This window comes from Lagopus leucura, unplaced genomic scaffold (genome assembly GCF_019238085.1).
Source record: "Lagopus leucura isolate 7727_CA_CO unplaced genomic scaffold, USGS_WTPT01 Super-Scaffold_100037, whole genome shotgun sequence".
Taxonomy (NCBI): Eukaryota; Metazoa; Chordata; class Aves; order Galliformes; family Phasianidae; genus Lagopus; species Lagopus leucura.
Window position 1 is genome coordinate 1,300,373 of NW_024962286.1, and position 15,606 is coordinate 1,315,978.

Genomic DNA, 15,606 nt, shown 5'->3' on the forward strand with positions numbered 1-15,606 from the left:
CGTGGTCAAAGATAAATGCTAGAGCACAGCCAGCATGTCACTTGAGGACACAGGCTGAAAGACACTCAGACGTGCAGAAGAAGTCAGACAGTATTTACTACAGAATTAAATAAATACCCTGTCCTAGAACTATTTCAGTATCCCTAAAAGCACATTCATTACCACACATACTCAGATAAACACGGGGTCTCGCTTTGAAATAAAAACCCATCAGTTCACAGCTGGAAATAACAGGACAAACGTCCTTAGTGTTGTTCCTTCAATATTTTTAGGGACAGTTTGCAGAAGGGAGGGAACTCCCTGAACGCTTCTCTCTGCCTGAATCCTCTTTCCCCCTTTGCTAAATAAAAGTCCTCTGAAAGCCACAACAGCTCCTGTAACTTTAAACCTGGGCTGAGATCATAACTTCAGCACTGCCCAAACAGCGCAGAGGGCGGGCCTGGCTCTTCTTTTGAGACCACCTTAGGCATGCTCCCACCCCTCTGCTAAACAAAAAAATGCTGACACCACTCAGATACTTTGCTTTAGCTGTATAGTTATCATCTGTGCAAACCTCTCCCTTTCAGCAACGGCAGCTAAAGGAATATTTGGAATACCAAAGTCGTTTCTGCAGTGATTTCTTTTCATGATCTCAATTCTTGCTTGACTCTAAAAATTTATCAGTCTGAATCCGTCTGGTCTGAGCACTGGAAAGCTCTTCTCTAAGCGGAAGGAAGATGTTTATTAAAGTTCCATTCTTCATCTTCATTCTAGGGAGCGTGCCCCTCGTAGCCCTTGCTGAAGAAGGTAAGAAAAATCTTTACTTCAAAGTATTTGCAGATCTTTTAATTGAGCAGTTTGTGCATTTACTCAGATGATATCGTTTCTCTGTCCTGTCTATAAGGCTCTTCCTTAAAGCAACCACTCAGCAGTTGCTACGGTTGTGTCAGGAAAGAGACAGCAAAAGTTTTGTGCTGGGTTCTGTGCTGTTGGAAAGGACTTTCTGTGCATGTGAGCAGAGGAAGGAGCAAAGGGAGCAGCAGTGCAACGTTCATCAGCACTCTTGGAAGTGCCTTTGGTTTCACCACATGCAAGACTGCAGGCAAAAAGTTGTAACCAACACTTAGGTGGTGACGTTCTCTGCTGTGAATGTCACTTCTAAATCTTTCAGTGCAAGAGTTTAACTTCTGTACTCAGAGGTTAATACTCCCTTGGCCATAAGCAATGTGTGCACATGAGGGAAACTAAAGAGGAAGAATTATTACCTACGGCAGGTTTGAAAATATTACATGCCTGGAAAAGTCTGTCTGGTGAACTATTTCTTTTAAATTTGACAAGAAAAATTAGAAGTCTTTCTAGCACAGTAATGGACAGTAATCAGAATTGGCCTGAAAAGCGCTTTATTCCAGGAACTTCACATTCATATTTATTCTGCGTAGTATGTGAGCCATGTGAATGAGTTGGCCATGAGGCAACGTGCCCAGCGTGTGCACAGTGATGGCAGCAGTGCCTGGAGGGGTGAAATCCAGCAACCTCTGCTGCAGAACATGGGCATTCTGTTTGCCAGTAACAGTTCTCTGAAAGCAGCTTTTCCAAAGCATCAGTCGACTTAGGATCATAGAATGGCTTGGGTTGGAAGGGACCTCAAAGGTCATCTCTCTCCAGCCCCTCGTCTCACTTGGATTTTGGGACCCCACCTGAGACGTACGGCCTGATTTCGGCCTGGTGACAATCAATATCATTCCAATGGAAGTAACAGCTGTAGCAACATGCTGTACGTGTCAGCGTCGGCTTGTGAGCCAACTGGAGTTAACTGGAGCTCCTGATGTTCTGTACATGAGGGTATAAGGCTCACAGTTCAGAGTTACACTTCAAAACTGCACAGAAAATCTAAAAGCAATCCCTATTAGATAAAATGCTAAATATTATTTTCACTGGGTCCCAGCTGGCTTATCTTCCCAATGCACCAGTATTAAAGATACTAAAGTTTACAGGCATTAAAGATGAGACAAGAAGGCAATGTTGCTTTATAGAACTATCTTAGGCAGGCTCTTGTATACCAGAACTGCAGGAAAAATGCTCTTTTATCTTTAGGCTTTTGAGGAATTTGAAAGTACATTTCCTCTCAACTTTCCTGTATGGAGGATTCTATTTTTATTCACTTTTATTACCAGTATAATTTGCACTGAACTCTGTAGATGGACCTAGAACATGGTTTTGGGGTTCCTAAAGCTGTCTAGGTTTTAGGACTTTTCAAGTGGGGCTATCATTCAGGATAACATTCAAAAGCAGGCTCCAGATATAATAAGCAAGGCTCAAGTATTTGTTTCACTGCTGCTTGCCAATAACCATCAACAATTCTGAGTTAGAACAACCCTAGAATGGACGCATCACCATTGGCAATCTAATTGCTTTGAGCAGTGAGGATGGAAATTTTTGTTGCCTTGCAGATGTATGAGGTGGAGTGGGTATATTCAGATACCTGAATCACTGAGGCAGGCAGTTTGCCCTGAGGGTTCAAGAGAAAAGTTTCCTGGTCAGATTCTGATGCCTCTTAACGCAGACCAGGTCACAAACATGTGCAGCTACTCCTGTAGTTGGGCACTCCAGTCTCCGGATTGAGGCTGAGTCCAAAAAAGCACCATATTTGTTCTGATCAGAGAGTAAACTTCCAAAAGGATTGTTGCTTGTTCCAAGCTCCTCCTGAAATTGCTAAGTTCTGTCACTGATCACATATCTGAGGACTGTCCTCTTCCCCATCCACATCGTGATGCAGAGCTTTAGTAGTTTCACTATTATCTGCCATCTCTGAGTTGCTGCAACACTACAAAACCCAGAGGGAAAGGAACAATTTCAGAGCCAGAAACATGACTGAAGGACAGCAGTTATCACAGTAACTGGACTATCAGCCAACCTGTGAACAACATGTTAGTGAGAAACAGGAGTCTGGGAGATGCTGGAAGCACGTCAGTGCTCTTTGCTCAAAGCACAGTGAGTTACATCTAACATCAGTAACTTAAAAATGAATGATGATTTCTGTTAAAACAACCCAGGAAATGTTAAGAGGAATTTTTGGGCTCCAAGTCAGCAACTTCATATCCATTAGAATGGACAGAGTGCTTTAACTGGGTCACAAAGCAGTACAGAAGCTGTGAAAGGATAGCATACAACACTGACGTAGCAAAGAAGAAAACTAAGTTATTGATTTCCTTATTTATATGTGAGCTTCCAAGTAAAATTGACGACAGTAAATAGGAAGAATTCAGAAAGAAAACCTGGTAACATCATTGCCTACTTACAAACACAGTCGTGTATGCTTTGTGTAATCCATTCGTGGTTTCAATCCTGTCTGAAACAGCCAACTCCTTTGTCACACTGACCACCCAAGGACAGCCCTGAGCACTCCACATAACCTCATGCATTTTCAGACTAATCCATTTCCTTCTGAATGATTAGCAGATACATTTGTCCTTCTGTGATCCTGGTCAGCATATGAAAGCCTCAGGCAAAGCTAAACGGATCAGTCCAACTGAAATGGAAGTTAGCTGGGCAGGGCATTCATCACATGATGAAAAGCACGAGTATCCCAATGGAGGCTTTAGAGGCAGCTCATCTCCTGACTTGAAACCTTCCCTATGGTGCAAGTATCAGTATCAGTGTGGGTGAGGGGATTACTCTAGTGGCTGTCACATAACATGCACAAAAATGGACGTGATTGCTAACAAGTTCCCACATGTCACTTGAGCTACATCAACAGTACATGCACCCAGTCTTAACAAGAGGCAATGCTATGCAGTGCCTCCTCGTGCAAACCCCAACGTTTAACACATCTATGCTAGACTGTGGGACTACAAAGCAGTGAGTGTGAATTGCTGCATCTTGCTAAAATGACCAGCAAAGAACACAGCATTTGCATTCTCCTCTTCACTGGGACACTTGCCCAGCCATTTCTCCAAAGGTAGGAGTAAGTTTTTGAATCTGTGTAATTTTATACAGAAAGGAAACTGTCATATTTACAAGCTTACAAGTGAGCCTTTCATCGACTCAGGTGCCACAGTAAAACTGCAAACAGAGGCTGGATTCTCAGCGCTCGTAACTCAACTTTCCACAGAATCCATGCATTTCCCTCAGATCCTGTATTTCTAAATCCACAAAAAATAAGCAACTGACAACCAAAGAGAGATAGAAGAACATTAAGAATCAAAAAATAGTAAAGCAAGGTTAGCCCACTGTGTACATGCTGCTGGTCTCTGACAGAAGCATGCAGTGTTTCCTCTGTGTGTCATTTGAGGCAAACCATACATGCAACACCACAAAACTAACTACGGTTTGCCCAGCCTTAACTTAAAGCCTTCCTCAGTGGCACGTTTGTTTTGTTGGTTTGTTTGTTTTTTGTCTGGATGTGGTCAGGGACCACAGGATGGAAGCCAAAGGCTGCCAGGTCCCAGTGCTCCCTGCGTCCCACTGCCAGGCTGCAGACAGGCAGGCTCTAGAAGGGCACCAAACCTCAATATCTTCAGTTTGCATTCATGCAGCAGCACAGTTCACTCTGTTGCGTGGCACAAAGCTTGCTCCGCTTCATAACAAAATGCAGGACTGGGAATACAGGGACACTGGGAAATTCTGAAGGAAACTGAGAAAAATGATGACCAATTTGTTTCCAACCCACTGTTGCAGTAGCCCTGCCGAAGACTCAAAGGAAACCAACTGTGATGCTGTGTACCCTTCCATGTTGTTTTCCCATTGCTTCATGCTTGTGTATCTTTGTATTCGCTGCTTACAACTGCCACAATGGCCGGCATGAATTGTATCACAGTTCCTCAGGCAGGACTTCCTCCCCTCCCCTCCCCTCCGCTCCCCTACGCTCCCCTCCCCTCCCCTCCAAGCCCACAGAGGACAGGCTTCATTCTAAATGCATATTAGAACATTTCTTTGACTATGAAACCCATCCAAGTATTATCTAGTGTGTTATTAGTTAGTATGAATGCCAGACTAAACATATCCGAATGGATCTCTCTTGCTGTGTGGTAATATACAGCAAATAGCCAAGAACCACTGTGAGCAAAATGAAAGCCCAAGCAGCATCCAGCTCTGTGCGTATCTCAAAGAAATAAGTTAGGAAATGATGGTGCAAACAGTTCTGCTGACAGCTATGAGGGGTCAGTCACCTTAATGAAGGCTGTGATAAAGCGCTGCAGGAAGTAGCTGTGTTGAGCTGGCAGATGTGAGTGGATAGTTTTTGGAAGGAAGTGATTCAGGGAAGATTCTTTTATTACAGTATCTGAGGTCATATCTTAACTCCTTTCATCTGTATTCAGACCCCTGTATTTGTACACAGTTTGTGTGATTGCTGTACGTTCTGTAACACTTGCTTATCCAGAGCATAGAATTCTATACTTCTCTCCTGAGGCCACTTCACAGAATCACAGAGCCATAGGAGTTGGAAGGAACCACTGGAGATCGTCAAGTCCAACCTCTCTGCTAAAACAGGAGCCCTTTACTAAAGCAGGAGAGCCTCAGCTCCAACATTTGTTCCCTTCCAGCCATGCACTGATAAGAGGCATTGTAATATTGCAGTTTTAGGTGCCACTTGCAGAATGATCCCAAAGAAACTTGCTCATACCTCCAATCTTGTTGCCCCAGCCAAACCCTTCCTGCTCAGAAACCAGAAAATTGCCATAAGACTGCAGCAGGGCAACCTTCTGGTTACAGGACAGCAGAAATCGTCATTCAGTGGTTTAGACAGGTTCCTGGTGCAGCAGCTCTGAGGTCAGTGTACACAGCAGACAGACTGACAGCAGCCTTCTTAAAGTCACAAGCCGTGCAAGTCCCAGCTCCACAAAGATGATTTAGAAAGAAACACCCCTCAGTGGGGTCAGATAGTGTATCCCTAACCACAGCTTTGTGGCCAGCTGTGTCATGTATCAGAGAGAAAGCTTTGCAAGTGACCAGCTTTTCCTCCTGTGGCTTTGTTACATAGCTTTGGTTATGGGTCACATACATACCACCAGCATTTGAAGAGCAGCTGTTTTTTCCTTAACATCTGCCCCAGTTAAAATATATATGTTTTTTTTTTGTTTGTTTTGCTTTCCTGTGGGTATCTACATATGGACAGTGTACAAAATAATACTGTAGCATTGAGAAGGTGGGACTTATTTCAGAAATAGCTGAGTGCTTCTTTTAAATTTAAAGCCTGGCTTTGTTCCTCTGGCTTAAAGCAGTCACAGCAATAGAAACCATCTGCAGCAGGGTGTGGTGACCAAAGGAAATGTTTCTGAAAATTCAGCACAACGTTGTCATGAGCTGCACAGAAGAGATGAACAAAGTCAGTCGTGCTCAAAATAAAGCTGAACTGAATCCTTCCCTGTGCATCACAGCAGAGTTTCCAACTGGCAGATACTATCACCGTAGTTCTGTCCTCCAGCTTCCTCCATTACACAGAGCAAAGCCTGTCAAGGTTTGTGTAAGGAAGCAGCAATGAATACGTCAGCAATCAGTCAGACAGTGCATGCAACTCCTGAGCAACCCAGTTAGGCACTCAGCACACTGCAGGACACTCCTTATATGATAGAGAACTGCAACTTCCAGAATCAATTAAGAAAAAAACCCACCAACAGTACATGCCAGTGCCATGGCCCCAAATAGCCCAAAGAAAGTTCTCAGGGTGCTGAAGGTGTCACGAATCTTGCAGAAACCACAGCTACAAATGAGAACTGCAGTTCTCAAGAAATTATTCCTTGCCTTTATCTAATCTGAAAATTTTAGATGTCCAAAGGCTCAAAATGCTAAAGGCAAATAAAGAGAACCTGGCTTATTTTAACAAAACTCATTTTCAGAAAAAGTCCCAAACCGTTGGGGCCTGGATTTGGCACAGTGGAAACATTCCATGGGAAAAGGCTCACAGTCAAATGGAGTCTGGAGAACGCAGGGAGCTCTGCGTCAGGACAAATCCTGAGGCAAATGTAGCCCAGGCAGGATGGCTCAATGGAATCACAGGATGGCCTGGGCTGTGCACAGAACATGCACATGCAGGCCTTCAAACACCACTCGCTCAGTAGCTCAGGAAGAAGATTCTGAATACCAGCTCTTAAGAGAGGGAAGCCTTTAAGATCTGCAGTTTTTACCCACTGCAGAGACAGAAATGACCAAATGACCCATTCTGAGAGCTTCCTACTTCAGGACTAAGCCCAAGGAAAGGCTCTGAGCTGCCTTTGCCCACTCGCATCTGGGTTTGTTCAGGCTGCTGGGAAAAAGGAGATCCTCCAACATCTGTCATCTTCAAAACATCTTTGTTGTTTTTGGAGACACCTGAAAGAAATTCTAATAGACAAGAGTTTTACAACCCACTCTCCTTTCCAACACAAGCACTGTGATTTGAAAGCAACCCTGAGAGGTTTTTCTAGTAAATCGTCTCTTTATGAATAACAATGAGAAGTGAGCTCATCTTTCCCTAACTGGGTCATGGGACGTTTAACCACACAGTGTTTTTGAAGCAGTAGTAAACTTTTAAGGCCATCAGATTCTCTCCTGGTGTGAGAAGCTGAGGGCTGATAGCAGCTGGGGACTTTGAACTGAAATGCACACAGCTGGAATGTGGGGAGAAAGAGATGGAATGATTAATTCACATCCACAGCAACCTATAGCTGCAAACAGAAGAGGCCACGGGACTATTTGGAGACTATTTGGAGACAATCTCAGTGCTGTGAGGCGATATTTTTTATTTACAGCCTCCCTTAAGATCACAGTAAGAACACGTACACAACCAGTACTCGACCCTATGGCTCTTACTACATGAAGCCAGCTAATGACCAAAGTACACATGAGCTTACATCCCACATTATTCTTTGATGTCAACAGTAGATGCTACAGCATCCAAGAAGCCACACAGTTAAAAACAAATGGGCACTGCTGTCACTTTACTCTGCTTCAGTTTCCAGATACCTGCCTGGCCTTGAGCTTATTCCCAGCTTTCTCTGAATTGTGCTGTCTAATATCTAATATTCCTTCCTATAAATGCAACATACCAATAACAAAGGAGTCTCCTGATGACAGTTCAGCAACGTCTGTAACTACACAGCAGTGTGTAGAACACATCTGTCCAGAAAGCAGACCTGGAAATGTAGCCCAGGGACCACGCTCCAGCAAACAGGACCTCAGCTTTAGCACAGTATGCAGTTCTCATTTGTAGCTGTAGGCTTCTGCAAGATTCGTGACACCTTCAAAGTGGAGAGGCCTGGGACAAACCCTACAGACCTGTACAAATCAGGTCAACCTCAGAGCTTCAGGAAGTTAATATAGGAGCCTTATTATTTCAGTGAAGAAAAGCACTCCCAGAGGATGATCCAAATCTCAGGAGAGCTGAATCACCTTCTGGAAGCATTTATCTTCCTCTACAGTCTATAAAAGGTCCTTATTAAAACACTAACAATCCTTATTAAAACACCTTCACAAAGAACCTAAAATCAGGTCAGCTCAATCCAGGCCATTTCCTTTTGTCAGTCCCTGTATACCTATGGTAACACACTGAAATACATTCGCTACACATCACTGGTTGCCAGGAATCTTTGATAACTCGACCACACAAAAAATGATTACTTCCATGATCTGTGACACTCACCAGTTCTCCACACCTTTCCTCTGTGACACTGTTTCCTTTCCTGCCTTCACTGTCAGGTAATTCTTCAAGGCTGGAAGCTGCTGCCATGCCAGGAGTAAAATTATCTTCCCTGAGTATGCTGCTTGTTTTTAACATACCAAACTTACTTTGCTTTCCATCTGGGGTTTTTCTCTGGTAATTGGTTTTCTCCGTCTGTGCTTATTTGGTGAATAAAGGATTTCTTCAGTTCTGGCTGCGATTACAAATCTACCTGATGCATGCAGTGCGTGTTGGTGAGCTGTACTGCAGTTTATTTCTTTACACTTAACACGTGCATGCCATAATCTCAATGTTGTAATGCATACACAAACCAAACCTAAGCACTACAGAATAGCACTGTGTCTTAAAACACCCTGATAATTTAAAGAGATAATGAACATGCCTGGAAGACAAACCTTTTTCTCCTATCTATTTTCGGAGGAAGTTTTTCCCCCAGAGGGTGGTGAGGCACTGGAACAGGTTGCCCAAGGAGGCTGTGGATGCCCCATCCCTGCAGGCATTCAGGGCCAGGCTGGATGTGGCTCTGGGCAGCCTGGGCTGCTGTTTGGCGGCCTGCACACAGCAGGGGGTTGAACCTAAACGATCATTGTGGTCCTTTTCAACCCGGGCCATTCTGTGATTCTATGATCTACACAAATGGCCAGGCTGCTCACTTGATTAAAAAAGGATCAAGGCATTATTTTTACCATCTAACTTAGAAGAATGCTTCACCCTGCCCTGTTCTGGTCTTTCTGTGAATTGTAAGAGCACTTCTGGGAGACTGGCTGACCTACTGAGCTGGCTGCATTAGGCTTCATGCTTTTCATTTGTTAGTGCCTGAAGTACTATTTTCACACCCACCTTTTGGAACTTAAATAGAAAATGTGTCTCTATTTGGGCTTGTAAATTAAAGTTGTTTACTGGGGTAAATAAAGATCCAGAAACCTAAGCTTAGATCAGTATTTAGTACTTTGGAGAAGGCACAGCTCTTGTTCTTGCATTGCTAGAGAAGGATGAGCACTAATTTTGTTCAAAGATGAGTTTTGGGAGGAAGGAGATATATCTGTATATTCCCAGTACAATTCAGTGGCAAATGGAAATGAAGAATAATTTGGGTTTTTTGATATCTGGTCACTCACCTTGTGCATGAAATGTTTCCTTTTAAAATACTGATGCCTTTTTAAAAATCATTTCAAATTACATCTGGGCTTTTTCATTCGAAATAACATTTTTCATTTAAAGAAGGCAGTTGAAAATTCCATAAAGGTCAAATGGAACTTGAATTAAAGAAAAATAATTACCAGTAGATTTATGTACTGAAAATCCAAAGCAATTCTAACCTTCTTCCATTATGACACAATAAAATGCCTGGGTTGAAAAGGACCACAGTGATCGTTTAGGTTCAACCCCCTGCTGTGTGCAGGTCACCAACCAGCAGCCCAGGCTGCCCAGAGCCACATCCAGCCTGGCCTTGAATGCCTGCAGGGATGGGGCATCCACAGCCTCCTTGGGCAACCTGTTCCACAAATGCTGTTGTATAAACTACCTTGAAAAGGAAGAAAGAATTTGATATTTTGTTCATAGTTAATCAGCACCTGATAGTGGTTACCTTACACACAGCTCAGGTAAATGATGTGTTGTCTATCCAGGGTTTTCTCCAGCACCTCTCCCTGCAGATCTCCCTGCTGCTTAGAGGGAATGAGCGCAGTTCTCCCCCACACCACTTTCAGCTGCCATTGCAAAATATCCCTGCAGTAACTCAGAATTATGCTGAACGTGTGAACTGATAAACTATGCTTGAAGGAGTTCATATAAACTTTTGCCCCATTTGCTGAAGGAAAAGTCTGGCAAAAATCTGCATCCAGGAAATAATTATCCAGGAGTTTTCATGTTTTATGCCTGATGCTTTTTGATCAGGACAACGTCTGCTCTCTGCTTACAGTCACACACTGCTATCTGCAGTTAGCACAAGTCTTTTGCTCAGGCAGCAGCACAGCAAGCAGCTTTACTTCTGAGCTTCGTAGTCACAGTGAATTACAGACTCCCAAAAGCTATCAGACTACACTGGCATCACAGTGTGCGTGGTTGCAGTCTCATGAGTCAGCATGCAACTTTATCACACGATATCTGTGCTTCCAGTGATAACTGCCAATTATCTTCACATACATATTTACATTTTTTGTGTTCTGTCTTGTTCTACTTCATTTTCCCTACCCGGCCATATAGATGAGAAATTGGTTGTGTGGGCCAAATGTGAGGATAGATGACACGTAAGTCCAGAACAAAAAGAGGAGACATAAAAAACCAATTTGAGCTATGGCAAATCAGCTTTGCAACACTTAAAAACCTCTCAATAGATTTCTGTAGTAATACTAGTAATACTTTCTGAACTCCAGCTGTACCCATAAACATTAGTGACAGCCCTAAAAATGAAGGTTGCAGCTGAGACTGAGCTAGTGCTTGAAATATGGAGTAGCTGCATTCACCTGCATGGAGGGGAAGACTCGTACTGAAGAAACATTTCTCTTGGAGATGTTTAGTGATCAGTCCTTGCACAGCGCTGAAACACTGCAGCAGGTGTGTGCTTAAGCTCTTTATCCCACAGGAGAAGGCAGAAAGTCCAACTGATATTGCAAACTTAAGTGCAAAGCAGGCAGATGTATATCTCACATTTGACGTAATTTAGAAGTCAAAGCAGCCAGAACGTGTAACTATCAACTGAACCTCCAACCTATTTTTCTTAATTTTATCCAGCAAGTGCCATTCTAGAAGGAGAAGAAAGTGCAACAATCGATTTCAAAGACAGAAATGACACAGAGTTTGAGGAGTTACCGACGCTGGTGAGTAGCAGTCCAAGGAAAGGCTCCTTTCTGTTACCCAGATCTCACAATCTGCTTTTGTCTCCTTGCTTAGATTTTAAACCATCATAAATCACAGAGAACAGCTCTGAGTTTGAAAAATCAAGACCACGTGCTAATGCTTTTGCTTTGCAAGCAATTAGGTTGAAGGTGACAGTGCTCAAAGCATTTTTGGCAGTACATCTGTGCTGCCTCTTTGTTGCCATTTGCCTCTTCTAGCTCTTTTTCTCTCTCCAAACTGACAAACTAACAAAAAAACCAACAAACCCAGAAAGATCAGACAGGTCTGCAACCTTCTGCATCCTGTCCTGCACTTCTGTAGTCCTGCTGGGAATTCATCTGATCTACCAAAGCCTTTATAGCAGGGAAGAGCAATCAGCTGACAGATCGAGAGCTGTAAATGCTTACCTTCATACACTGAACATACTGAGGTTTTCTTTCCCCTCTGTTTTCTCCCCGAACTCTTTTAGCTGCCCACAAGACTACAGAGTGTAACAAATCTCTTGCAGTTTGGAAGACTAATGACCACAGAAAGTGCATTTGACGTGCCTGAAGAAAATGATAACGCCACGTATTATGAAGTTAACACTGAAACCGCTGACGGTAAAACAGTCTTCCATTTTCCATTTTAATATATCACAATCTTATACTATTTACTAAATACAATATCTGGAAAATTTAAATACCAAAATTAAGCTGCTCTTGTATATGAACTCAATTCCAGAAGTAGAGAACTGTACTAAACACATCTTGTGTAAGTTTCCATGCAGAAAAACGACGTAATCAGATCTGACTTAAATGCCACTGTTACACATTACAGCAGTCATTCCTGTAGATATTAGCTTATCTTTCTATAGTTTCAAAGAGCTCTTTGCATTCACTCTTGATAGTTTTAGTTTCTCATTACTTATCAGAAAACAACCTATTACACAGCTCCATACCACTGTGTTAACAGTCAGTAAAAGTTTTCCTTAGACACAGTGAAGTAAATTGGGATGCAGAACTTGGTATAAAGCCCCTCAGTAATTATTCTTTCTTACTTTACAGGTGGACTGAATGGGGAACAGACAGAGAAAACTGAAAAAGGTATTAAACCAAAGACAAGGGAGATCTTAAGTGCCAGGTGATACCAAGTGCTGGGTCCTGCACTTTGGCCACAACAACCCCAGGCATTGCTGTGGTTGTGGGGCAGAGTGGCTGGAAGGCTGTGTGGAGAAATGGACCTGGGGGTGTTGGCACAACAGGAGCCAGCAGTGTGCCCAGGTGGCCAGAAGGCCATCAGCTTCCTGGCTTCTATCAGCAGCAGGAGGTGATCATCCCTCTGTGCTGTGGGCAGTGTTGGGTCCCTCACTACAACACAAACATGGAGGCCTTGGTGTGCAGAGGAAGGAATGGAGCTGTGAGGGGTCTTGTGGTCTACACAGATCACAGTGTGCATGGCTTTGCAGGTCTCAGTACACAGAACAGACCAGCTTGGTGACTTCAGCATGTTTGCAATCTAGCACAGAGGCTAAAAAAAATCCAAGCAAACAAAAATACCCCACAAAGCTGCTGAAACTACCAAGCTTACCTGAGAGCTCCCATCACAGAAGGAAATCTTCCCAGAAATTCAGCACAAATGTGTCAGTTCTATCACTGATCTCCATTATCAATGATCTTCATGAAAAACATGCCAACAAACCCAATTTCTTTTTTCAGGCGGCCTGGAAACAATTGCACTCGTTGGAATAATAGTTGGAATCATAGTAGCTGTTGGAATCCTTGCTGGAATCATAATTGCTGTTGTAAGGAAGATGTCAGGCAGGTACTCGTAAGTAAATTGCTCATCAGGCTTTTCAAACAGCAGCATCCCCTGAGTGAGGTCACAGGAATCCCTTCTGAAATGTCGAATACTTCCAGTTTGCCAAAAGTCACCCCTGCCACAAGAGCTGCCAATGCTGTGAGCGCTTCAAATCCCTTCTCAGACAGTGGAAACACTGTCAGACACTGCGGGCACAGTGCCCTAATACTCACCACATGCATGGCTTTTGGGTCAGCCTACAGGTATGAGGGATAATGAAGTTCTGGGAGTGCTGGATAACATGTGAACACTGCCCAGTGATCTTTATCTCTGGATGTTTGTGGAAGCGTACTGAGGAGTGTTGTTGGTGCCACTCCATCTAAAAATGCTTTACAAACTCCCAAATAGTTATAAAACCACGCTGCATTTTAACAAACAGAATTCCCTCAGCATTAACCAGCAGGCAGTAAACAAATACTTCCAGGAATAGGGGCAGGAGAAACAAAAATATGAGCTGGGAAGAAAAATAAAGAGGTGAAGGAAAGATGGGAAGAGAGAGGAAAAGAGATCACATCATGACAGTTGGGTAAATTGATGAAATATAGAAAGATGTCACGTTCTCCTGTTTTGTTTGACAGGCCCTGAAAGGAGCTGAAACAAGTAACCATGCCATTCCATGTCAGTACACACAAGTGCTTCTTACTTCAGAAGAACTAAAGACTATTCCTGTATCAGTGTGAGAAGATGATCCATGGAAGATACAGTGGAACAGTTCCACATCTATGGGGATCCCACACAGCTCTCCCAAAGATTTTCCTTTTTTAAAAACAGACTGCAGAGCATGGAACATTTGCTTAGGATTTTTGCTAATCCCAGAGGAACAAAAAAAAATTATCCTACAGGAAAAAGCTCCAGTAGCAATGACATTTACATCTGAAAAATGATGTGCAGGTAATGTATGCTAGCTTCATTTCAAATGCTGCTGGCAAAGATTATTTCACATCACATAGTATGCATTTCTTTTTCCAAAATCTTTTAAGTGTTTTGGCTGGTTAAGTGCTTGTGGCATGTTCATCTACTGAATTAGCAAGGTAGGACATTTCTTATCAGAAAGGAGGTATTGCTTCAGATATTGATACTGATTTTCTGCTCAATGCTTACATTATCATGTGGCAAAGTATAATAGGTCCAGCTGGAACTGACCTACCAACTAAAAGCTTGTGCATTTGACTTGCATCAAGGATTTCCTGTCTCCTCTTGTTGCAGAGACACAAGGATTGGAATACACATCCTGAATTCAAGGGTGCTTGGAAAATACCCAGTTTTGATGGGTCACTTTAACCAGTTATTCAGCACGCTTTAGAGCTGATGTGCAAAGGCTTTTGAATTCATGTATTCACGTTTTTCTTTATAAGTGTCTTTTTCTAACAGCCTGCTTGATCACACGCATGAAAGACTAAATCAGAGCATGTTAGTGACATGTAGTGCATCCTTGGACTCTGCAGCTTTCTACTATGGCACATTAAGTGCAGCAGTATCTGAACACGAGGAGTTCAGAGTGAAAGCTTTGTATGCCAGATGGCTGCAGTGCATTGTGTTTTCTAAACTAAGGCATCAAACGTTTGGTGTAAAAATCTTCCATTTCATATGGTTGACATGTATTAAACAAGTCAATTTACATAGATTTACATGTGTTTTGCTGTTTCTTCTTTGTGTCATGAACTTTCCCATCTATCTGATCCCTGCAAAGAAAATGCAAGTTATGCCATGTTTCAGACTAATTGTTCTCTGTTTTTCAAAAATAACCTGAGAAAAAAGTCATTTGGAGGTCTTTTTGTGCAGTTCTTAGCACTCGTGAGTCTGCAATGACTGCCAAGTTTGTACACAGCAACAGAAGGGAAAAATTAAGACGAGAGAGTAGTAAATATCCCAATTGAGCAACATAAATGTTGACTACATCTTGAAAGCCTTCACTTGGATCTTGCTTGCTTGAGCTTTAGTGAGCTTTGTCTTCCTACTGGTCTACATGAAAAATTACTCTCTAGATCCAAAAGCTGTGATTTCTAGAAATGGGTGTTTTTCTGTCTCATTTATTAAAAAAAAAACACTTTTTCCTGACATCTGAGTTCAGACTTCCCTTTAATCTCATAACTCAAGTATATATGTATGCATGGTTTTGGTTTGTAGCTCGCTGTCAGCAACAGCAGTCACCTCCAAACTGCCAACGTTACTCTAGGTAACACTGGAAACAGTCATTCTGTTCCTTACCCAGGGAGATTCTAATGTAAAGTTCTCCACAAGAACGAGTTCCCCTTGAATAAATTGTTCCCATCACATCCAGGCAGGCAATTCAT

The 15,606-nt window shown here is 42.7% G+C and overlaps 1 protein-coding gene across 3 annotated transcripts; it reads left to right on the forward strand.

Annotated features, from left to right (window-relative positions):
- Window positions 1–420: 420 nt before the first annotated feature.
- PDPN (podoplanin) lies at window positions 421–14,936 on the forward strand. 3 transcript variants are annotated; one of them, XM_042883251.1, is made up of 6 exons: window positions 421–786; window positions 11,369–11,454; window positions 11,982–12,075; window positions 12,520–12,558; window positions 13,171–13,282; window positions 13,891–14,936. In XM_042883251.1, exons 1-6 carry the CDS (start codon window positions 717–719, stop codon window positions 13,895–13,897), a joined length of 408 nt encoding a protein of 135 aa, XP_042739185.1. In that variant the 5' UTR covers window positions 421–716; the 3' UTR covers window positions 13,898–14,936. The 3 variants fall into 3 exon arrangements, with proteins under 3 accessions (XP_042739185.1, XP_042739183.1, XP_042739184.1); XM_042883249.1 differs by having other exon boundaries at window positions 426–786; window positions 11,943–12,075; XM_042883250.1 differs by having other exon boundaries at window positions 429–786; window positions 11,943–12,075; window positions 13,171–13,276.
- The last annotated feature ends 670 nt before the right edge of the window (window positions 14,937–15,606 follow it).